Raw genomic sequence first — 10388 nt, 5'->3', positions numbered from 1 at the left:
TACTCGGGTTATCTCCCGAGAAGTGCTTTTGTTTAATGTCGGTAAGCTCGACCCAAAAACAAACACCAAGACTAACTCATGTTCGGAAGAACATCAAACTCATCTAAATGTACAACACTTGCTTGTTCAATTACCGAACCATCAAAATACGTTTTCAATCATTGCCCATTCACCTTGAATCATTCGGTTCCTTCATTTCCAATCTCAACCGCACCATATGGAAAACCTTTTCTCACAACAAAAGGACCACTCCATCTAGACTTTAACTTACCCGGAAAAAGTCTCAAACGAGAGTTGTAGAGTAATACCTTATCTCCTACCTTGAACTCTTTCTTGATGATATGCTTGTCATGCCAAGCCTTTGTTTTCTCCTTGTAGATCCTTGCATTCTCATATGCATCTCTTCTCAACTCCTCTAAGGCATGGAGATCAAGCATCCTCTTTTCTCCCGCGGCTTGCAAATCAAAATTCAAGAGCTTGATAGCCCAATGTGCTCGGTGCTCAAGTTCCACCGGTAGATGACATGCCTTACCATACACAAGCTTGTAAGGAGTGGTACCAATTGGGGTCTTGAAAGCGGTTCTATAGGCCCACAATGCATCATCTAACCGACTAGACCAATCCTTTCGTGACCTATCAACCGTTTTCTCCAAGATCAACTTCACTTGTCTATTGGAAACTTCAGCTTGCCCACTTGTTTGGGGGTGGTATGTCAATGCTACCTTGTGCTTCACACCATATTTCTCAAGTAAAGCTTGGAAAGATCGTTTTGCAAAATGGGATCCCCCGTCACTTATAATGGCATGTGGCACTCCAAATCTCGGGAATATGACCTTCTTGAACAATTTCACCACCACTTTTGCATCATTTGTAGGAGATGCAATTGCTTCTACCCACTTAGACACATAATCAATGGCAACCAATATATACTTGTTTCCAAAAGATGAAGGAAACGGCCCCATGAAATCTACTCCCCTCACATCAAAAATTTCCAATTCAAGAATGTTGTTTAGAGGAATTTCATTCCTCCTTGAGATATCGCCGGTTCTTTGACACCGGTCACAAGCCTTGACTACACCCTACACATCCTTGAACATTGTGGGCCAAAAGAATCCACATTGCAACACTTTTGCCATTGTCTTGTTAGCACTCATATGCCCTCCACAAGGTGAGGAATGACACATGTTGATAACACTTTCAATCTCATTGTCGGGAACACATCTTCGAAATAGCCCATCAACTCCTTGCTTGAATAACAAAGGATCATCCCAAAAGTATTGACGAACATCATGAAGAAAACTTCTCTTTTGTTGATAAGTGAGATCCGGAGGGAGAATGTTGCAAGACAAGTAGTTTGCAATATCCGCAAACCAAGGGGCCGGAGTATCAAGAATAGCAAAAAGTTGATCATCGGGGAACGAATCATCAATTGGGATTGAATCAATCACATCTTCATTCAAGGTCAATCGTGAGAGATGATCGACTACAACATTTTCCGCACCCTTCTTGTCACAGATTTCAATATCAAACTCTTGCAATAGAAGGATCCACCTTATCAACCTTGGTTTAGCATCTTTCTTGGCAAGCAAATATTTCAAGGCCGAGTGATCGGTGAAGATGATCACCTTTGAGCCTACCAAGTAAGATCTAAACTTCTCCATAGCATGAACAACGGCAAGTAGCTCTTTCTCCGTAGTGGCATAGTTCCTTTGGGCTTCATCTTATATCTTGCTAGTATAATATATGGCATGGAGCTTGCCATCCTTCCTTTGACCAAGAACCGAACCAACGGCAAAATCCGATGCATCACACATGAGCTCAAAAGGGAGCTCCCAATTTGGAGGTTGGATAATTGGTGCCGAAATCAACGCTTCTTTCAACCTTTCAAATGCTAGCAAACAATCATTAGTAAACACAAAGGGGGCATCTTTTACCAAAAGTTGAGTGAGCGGCTTAGAGATTTTGGAGAAATCCTTTATGAACCGGCGGTAAAATCCCGCGTGTCCAAGAAAGCTCCTCACCCCTTTCACATTGGTTGGGGGTGGGAGGCGCTCAATTACCTCAACTTTGCACGATCAACCTCAATGCCCCTATTAGAAATCATATGACCAAGCACAATACCTTCTTCTACCATAAAATGACATTTTTCCCAATTCAAGACAAGGTTCACCTCTTGACATCTTTTTAAAACTTTAACAAGGTTAGCAAGACAAATATCAAAAGATGAACCACAAACTGAGAAATCATCCATGAAAATCTCAATAGAAGACTCAAGCATATCGGAAAAGATTGATATCATACACCTTTGAAAAGTCGAAGGTGCATTACATAATCCAAAAGGCATCATTCGATAAGCATAGGTGCCAAATGGACATGTAAAAGTAGTCTTCTTTTGATCCTCGGGTTGGATAGGAATTTGGAAAAATCCCTAAAATCCATCCAAGAAACAATAGTGACTATGGCTTGCCAATCTTTCCAATATTTGATCAATAAAAGGGAGGGGAAAGTGATCTTTCCGGGTGGATTTATTCAATTTTCTATAATCAATGCACATTCTCCACCCGGTGACTGACCTTGTAGAAATGGCCTCACCTTTCTCATTCTTGATGATAGTCATGCCTCCCTTTTTGGGAACTACTTGAACCGGGCTTACCCATTTACGTTGGAGATAGGATAGATAATACCCGCTTTAAGTAGTTTGACAACCTCGTTTTTCACCACTTCTTTCATGTTTGGATTTAATCTTCGTTGTGGTTCAATAGAGGAGGCATGATCATCTTCAAGCAAAATCTTATGCATGCACAATGAGGGACTTATCCCCTTAATGTCATCAATTGTATAACCAATAACACTTTGGAATTTTTTCAAGATAGTCAAAAGTTTTTCAAGAGAAGTGTTATCAAGCTTAGCATTAACAATAACGGGATAGTTCTCATTGTCATCAAGAAAAACATATTTAAGGGAAGGGGGAAGGGGTTTGAGTTCGACCTTATGAGGAGGCGTAGTCCTCTCCTCTTTTTCATCCACTTGTAGCATTTTGAACTTTTCACGGTGGACCGGTGCTTCATCAAGGAACATCTTGTACCCTTTTACTTCCTCACTTTCCTAAAAATCTCTTCCCATTATGATAGCTTGCAATGGGTCTTTCACTTCAATCATTTCTCTAAATTCCTTCAAGTCCTCTTTCAAGGTGTCAATGCGGTGGACTTCATTCATCATGGGTGAGTTCATTGCTTGTTGAAGAGTAAAAGTGATTTTCTCATCTCCAACATTCAAAGTCAACCGCCCATCTTTCACATCAATAACAACTCCCGCCGTAGAAAGAAAAGGCCTTCCTAGAATAAGAGGAACCTTGGAGTCTTCTTCCATCTCCATAATGACAAAATCACAAGGCACAAAAACTCTTCCAACTTGGACCGGGACATCTTCCAAAACTCCCAAGGGTGTTCTAACCGAACGGTCGACTAGTTGAAGTGACATCCGTGTAGGCTTCATTCCCCCAACATTTAGCCTTTGATCCATAGAGAGAGGCATAAGGCTAACACTTGCCCCAAGATCACAAAGGGCATTCTTTGGCTCTAGATCACCAATCTTCACCGGTATTGAGAAGCTACCCGGATCACTATGCTTTTCTAGAAGCTTTTTTTGAATGATAGCACTCACTTCCATAAGAAGAGAAACGGTTTCTTCTTCAAGCTTTGCCTTGTTGGTAAGAAGTTCTTTCAAAAACTTTGCATAAGTTGGCATTTGTGCCATGGCATGGAGAAAAGGAATGTTCACTTGTAGCCCCTTCATGACATCAAGAAACTTAGAATATTTCTCATTCAACTTCTTCTCAACCACCCTATGAGGAAAAGGGATGGGTGGCTTGTAGGGCTTCATGGGAGCTTTTTCACTTTCCTTAATCACAACCTCTTCACTCTTTGAGTCACTCTTCTCACATTGTGTTTGCTCACTTTACACTCTTTAACTCTCAACTTTCTCTTCTTCTCCACATCCCTCATCTCTCTTTGTGGCTACCTCTTCTCTCATGACCGGACCTTCATAGCCTTTTCCCGATCTCAAAGTGATTGCTTTTATGTGCTCTTTTGGGTTCAAAACAGTTTGGCTCGGAAGTTGAGGACCGAAACTTGAAGAAGAACTTCCCACATGATGTGCAATTTGACCCAATTGAGTCTCTATGATCTTGTTGTGGGCTTGGAGTTGTTGGACCGAAGAAGTTACCTCACTTAGGCGCTTGTCGATATCCACATGTGTCTTGGTTTGATGAGCAATGAAAGTCTCCATGATAGATTCAAGATTTGACTTTTGAGGGGAGCTTGATTGAATTGAGGCTTAGGTTGAGATGAAGCTCCTTGGTTGTACCCACCTTGGTTGTAAGCACCTTGATTGAAACCCAGTGGCCTATATGGTGGAATGGATGTTGGGAGTTGAGGAGCTTGTTGTTGTTGAGGAGGAGGAGGTGGTTCAATCCCTTGATTGTCCTTGTATGAGAAATTTGGGTGTTGTCTCCACCCCGAATTGCATGTTTGAGAATAAGGATCAAATCTTGGATATATGGCCGCCGCTTGCTCCATGGTGGAGTTACAATAAGAAGAGAGATGATCAACACCTCCACAAATCTCACAAGACATTACTTGGACCGGAGCACATGTAGAACCCATGTTAGATTTTTCAAGCCTCTTTGATAGCATGTCAAATTTTGAGTTCAAGAAATCAATGGTGTCAACCTCATGCTTACCACCAACACTTTTCTTCGGAGTAGCTCTTCTATCACTACCCCATGCATGGAGTTTTAATATTTCCTCAATCATCTTCTCCACTTGATCCACCGGAAGCTTCTTAATTTGACCACCGGAACCCGCATCTAGGTGAGATCTCGATGTAGGATGTAGGCCATCATACAAGCTTTGAACAACAAGCCATTGGTTGAAACCATGGTGAGGGCATGATCTAACATACTCCTTGAATCGCTCCCATGCCTCACTCAAAGTCTCATCCTCTTCTTGAGTGAAATTTGTGATCTTCCGCCTCAATTCGGCGGTCTTCTCGGGTGGACAATATTTATCAAAAAAAGCCTTTGTGACCTCATTCCAAGTAGTCAAAGAACCTTCCAGAACCGTTCTCAACCAATGCTTTGCCTTATCACGAAGAGAAAAATGGAACATATGCATCTTGACAAACTCATCGGTAACACCATTTTGCTTAATAGTAGCACAAAGCTCATAGAAGTTGTCCAAATGTGTAAAAGGACATTTGGTTGGTGCCCCTCCAAATTGATCAAGCTTTATCATCCGGATTAATGAGGGTGAGAATTCAAAGTTATTGACCGTCGTAGTGGGTAGCAAAATTCCACTACGAAGCTCAAAACTTTCCGGATGCCCATAATCTCGGAGAAGGAGTGGCTCCGGAGGAGGCGGTCGTGGAGGACCATCATCTTCCATGATGTCTTCTTCTGATTCCGAATCGGTGTAAATAATTTGAGGTTGAGAAACACCTCGTAGTTGCCTCCTAACGATCCTTAAAGTTCTGTCCAATTCAAGATCAATAGGAATAAGAGGTGATTGCTTGCTCTTTCGTGTCATGCACAATCAAACAAAGCTAAAGAGATCGTTAGCATTGACAATCACAAAGTATAACAAAATATTTGCAAAAATAAATAAGAAAAATTATGATACAAAAGACTTAGACTCATTCAACGAATAGCAATTCAATGTGACTATTGCCTCCCCGACAACGGCGCTAAAAACTTGATAGAGCGTCGCCAACCTATCAAATAATAACCTAACTCGGTCTTCCTAACTAAGTAGAAAGGGTAAGAAAGGGTCGAACCCAAGAGAGGCTATGAATCAACCACCAAATGCTATCGAATATAAAAGCTAAGTCAAGTCGGGGGTGTTTTGATTTGTTGAGAGTTCTACACTAATTAGGACAAACTAAGATAATTAAAGGATGAAAATTCAATTAAGAGGAGCTAAGGTACGGGCAACACCACTCAATTTAATCATGAACGGTTCAAAAGCATGAAGATTAGAAGCAATGTTAGGGAATAAATTAGTGGATAGTCATCTAAGGCACCTAACTACTCTATCGAGCTAGAAAGGATAACTTGATCATGAGCTACAACCTATTTTCATGGTGCAAAACATGAATTCAAGCAATAAAACGTAAGTCACGATGACAATATAATCCCATAGACTTGGAAGCCCTATTTTCATGGTCTTTTAGTCTAGCAATCGAAAGGGAGCCTACCACTCAATTTCATCTTTCGATCCTTGGTTGAGGAGACTAGAAATAAGTCTAAATGATGATCAAACATGAAGACTAGCAATAAAACCCTTTCAATCAACTAATAAACATCCCACAATCACTAAAATCCCACATGCATAAATCAATTGTTCATGACTCAAAAGAGGGGTTCACCCGAACCCTAGAAATTTACTACTCACAATCCATGGAAATCAAACCAACAAAAACAATAATCGAGTAATACATGATAATAAGTTGATAAAGATTAATGGAAATTAATAAGTAAGAACAAGAATTGAATAATACCACTACTTGATTAATTGAAATAAAAAGTAGAGAAGTTTAGAGTTTACAATGAAGCTTCAATGGAGGAAATTGCTGAAAATGTTGAATTACCATCTTGATTCTTGATCTTGAAGTAGAAGATTAATCTATGAAGCAAGTAAATTAAACCAACTAAGTGTTTTTATAGAGAGAGAATCTGAAAATATGAGAGAGTGTATTCTAAGTTCTCAGCCAAAAACGATAATAATCCCCTTAACATTGGGGAATCCGTTAAAATAAAAAAATCGCAGACCACGTCGTCCCGGGCGGGATGGCTTGTCCCGGGCGGGACGAGAGAGCTGGGCCAAAATAACAAAGAGTTCCAGTAGCAAAATCCTGCTCGGGGTAAAATTCGTCGCGGGCGGGATGGCTTGTCCCGGGCGGGATGGTCCTCGTCGCGGGCGGGATGAGTCTTCTCGCGGAAAATCGAACATAGCCTGGTTCAAATGGCCATACTTATTCGTTACTCGTTTAAATAAGTCGTGTGACCTCTCGTTGGAAATCTCTTGGAATAAGCTTTCATCTCCAACTGGAATCACAAGAAAATATTAAGTAAACAAAAAGTTATGCTCGTTTTTGTATGGCAGTTGTGCACAAGTTCGACTCCTTGGCTTTTCCGGTTTCTCCGGCTCTTTTCTTGGCTCTTTGGCTCATCAAAATGCTCGTGGATCACCAAATACCTACACAAAGGGAAAGGAAACAAGGTACACAAAGAAAAACAAAGAAGAAAAATGCCTAAAAACTATAAAAACTAGTGAAGCTAAGAAAAGTAAGAAAATTGGAAAAAGTAAGGAAAAAGAGATAAAAATCCACTAAACTAACACTAAAGTCCACCTAAAAACACCATCCTTAGCGGGTTAAAAACCCACTTATCAATATCCTACTATATGCCACACATCCTTATAGAAAAAGGAACCAAAACCATCAGGTCCTGGTGCCTTAACACCAAGGATAGACCATAGAGCTTGCTTCACTTCATCCCTAGTATAAGGGGAATTTAAAATTTCTCTATGTTGATCATTGACAAGAGGAAAAACTTGAATAATATGCTGCATAGGAGGTCTATGAGGTTAAGTCCCTCCCAACAAGGAGGTGTAATAATCCAGAAAAGCATCTGAGACTTCTCCTGGTTTATCCCTCCAAATTTATTCCTATCATGTATACTATAAACTTGGTTTTGAGTATTTATACTCTTGATACTTTGATGAAACAAATATGTATTTTCATCACCAGCCTTAACCCAATCCAGATAATCATGAGGATGAATTTTATAGTTCTGAATAGCATTCAGTTCTAAATCAGCTAGCTCCTGATCAGCATGGTGGAGATGCATAGCTTCCTGAGTAGCTAATAATTCATGACGAGCCTTCAGATCTGCTGCCTGAATGTCAGTAAAACCAATCTTATTAAGATCCTTCAGAGTAGCTTTCACTTTCTTTAGTTTAGTGACCAGAATAAACATTTTACACCCAGAAATTGAAGTGTTCCACTGTGCTTTAATAATATAAGTGAAACTCGGAGCAACTTTCCACATTGTAAAGTACTTATAAGGCTTTTTCCCCCTAGCACCCTTAGGGTAAACAATGATCATGCCAAGAGAATGACTAGAACACCCTTCACTTAATAAGCACACCTCAATAGAAGGATAACAAGTTTGCCAATTAAAATTTGCCAACACCCTATCCAACTTAGAGAAGACTCTACAAGATCCCTGTTGTTTATTGTTCCAAGTAAAGAAATGACCACTACTCTTGATATCCTCCATACTACAGCTATGCATGCAAGCATTAATATCCTCAATTTCAGAATGTCGGACAACATCTCTAATTCTCTCCTCTGTAGCCACAATTAAAATCACCACAAAGTAAACAAGGCTCTTGAGTGTTCAGAGTCCTCAGATATCTCCAGAAATCATTCCTTTGCTGACTGTCATTAAAAGCATATAAAAAAGTACAATAAAAACCTGGCATACCACTAATAGGGATGATATAACAGTGAATATATTGTGCTGATGCAGCTATGATGTTGAAAGTAAAGATATCAGGCTTCCAAGCCACAACGATTCTACTTCTAGAATGAAAACTAGCATTGCTGGTAAAACACCAATTAGTAAACACTTTCTGATAAAGCTTACCAAGGTTAGCAAGCTTTACCTTATGCTCTAGGAGAAATACCAACCCAACCCCATACTGCTAAATGAACCTTCTCACTTCATCCTGCTTTTAAACTGAGTTGAGGCCCCTAACATTCCAACTTAGAACTTTATCCATGAGGAGAATAAGGGTCCCCCATTAAACTTAGATTGCCTAGTTGATTACTCACACGCCTTCTTTCACTTGTAGTATCTTGCCTCTGCTGTGTTTCATGTTCTTGCTGAAATTCACCATGGAGTAGCTGAAAAGTATTGACAATATGGGTAGGTTTCATAGAAGAAACTCTTACTCTTATTGGCATGAGATCCCTCTGTTAGGTTATGATACATATGACAATACATAAATCATGCGGAAAAACCATAAAGCCAAGAAAGCATATTATTTACACATAATCATTTAGCATAGTATAGATGCATACACTTTGTAGCGTGCCTTCCCTAGCTGAGCCCGAACCGAACAAGAACAAGTCTTTAGGACTCCAAGTGTCGTCCCTTCGTAGATAGTCCACAGTATGTCCGGATCCGCCTCAAGATTGAACAACTAGAATCGCCCTTAAGATGCTTAGGAATTTTCGGCTATTATTGTGCAAGAGTGTGGCTGAATTTTCTTTCAAAACTTACCCTTTTGAATACTTCAATCGTACTCATAAATTATGACCCCAGGCCCTTATTTATAGAGGTTTGGAAAGGGAATTGGAATCCTAGTAGGATACGATTTAATTAAACTTAGAATCCTACAAGGAATCTAATTAATTAAATAATCCTAATAGGAATAGGAATTTTAATCACACACCAAAACCTAATAGATTTAGGAATTGTGCATGGACACAAACACACACACGCACGGAGCCACGAGGGCGCCCGCACGCGTGCGCTCGGCCCACGCAGCCCACGCTGGGCAGCTTTGCCTTGGCACGTTGGGCCTGCCTTGCGGTGGGCCTGGCGCTGCCTTGGGCAAGGCGTGCGCGCGTCCTTGCTTGCTGGGCGATGGCCTGGCTTCGTGCTGGGCCTTCGTCCGTGAATGTGTGTTTTATATAGAGTTTTTAACCTCGTCCCTTAGTACTTTTGATCTCAAATGAGCTCTTCGGAGCGATTTTTAGTACTAATGTGCTCCTTGTAGTGTGTTTGTTGTTTCAGGTTCATCATTGTAGGAATTAGCATATTTTTGTGCATTTCCTACTCATTTGAATCAATACAAGAAATTATGTACTTTCGAGAGCACAAACATTAAGTTTGAAGAGTTTTGAAGCAAAGCGAATAACGAAGGAAGTACAAAAATGACTATAGTCCACTATTTTAAGCATAACTCAAGTTCTACAACTCTAAATGATGTAATTCCAATTGGGTTGGATTTTAGACTTCAATAGCTTTCCAACAAATGGTCACTCGTCTAATTCCGACAAATAACAAAGGAGATATGACGTTTTGAAGATAGAGGATCGTGCCGTTTCAACACGCGCCCGATCGGGCGGTCATTCTGGGCGCTGTTCTGGGCATTTTGCAACCGCCCGATCGGGCCGACTATCGAGCACATTGCCCGATTGGGCGAAGCGTCGCCCGATCGGGCGACGCCAACCTCCAGCATATTCCGCGAGTTTTTATTTCCGATTTTGGGCTCTATTTTGGGCAAACTATAAATACTAGCCCCTTATATTTTTAGTGA

General features: G+C 40.6%; 1 protein-coding gene and 1 non-coding gene across 2 annotated transcripts; one reads left to right on the top strand and one right to left on the bottom strand.

Annotated features, from left to right (window-relative positions):
- Positions 1-3105: 3105 nt before the first annotated feature.
- On the bottom strand, positions 3106-3882 carry LOC130471318 (uncharacterized). The gene has a single exon (XM_056841370.1). It carries the CDS (start codon positions 3880-3882, stop codon positions 3106-3108), a length of 777 nt encoding a protein of 258 aa, XP_056697348.1.
- A 1050-nt stretch (positions 3883-4932) lies between these two features.
- Positions 4933-5039, top strand: LOC130460566 (small nucleolar RNA R71). Its single transcript, XR_008920420.1, has one exon. It is a non-coding gene; the product is annotated as a small nucleolar RNA R71 (small nucleolar RNA).
- The last annotated feature ends 5349 nt before the right edge of the window (positions 5040-10388 follow it).

The sequence above is a fragment of the Spinacia oleracea genome, chromosome 4, assembly GCF_020520425.1.
Source record: "Spinacia oleracea cultivar Varoflay chromosome 4, BTI_SOV_V1, whole genome shotgun sequence".
In the NCBI taxonomy this organism is placed as follows: domain Eukaryota; kingdom Viridiplantae; phylum Streptophyta; class Magnoliopsida; order Caryophyllales; family Amaranthaceae; genus Spinacia; species Spinacia oleracea.
This window is presented reverse-complemented; position numbering and strand designations above follow the sequence as displayed.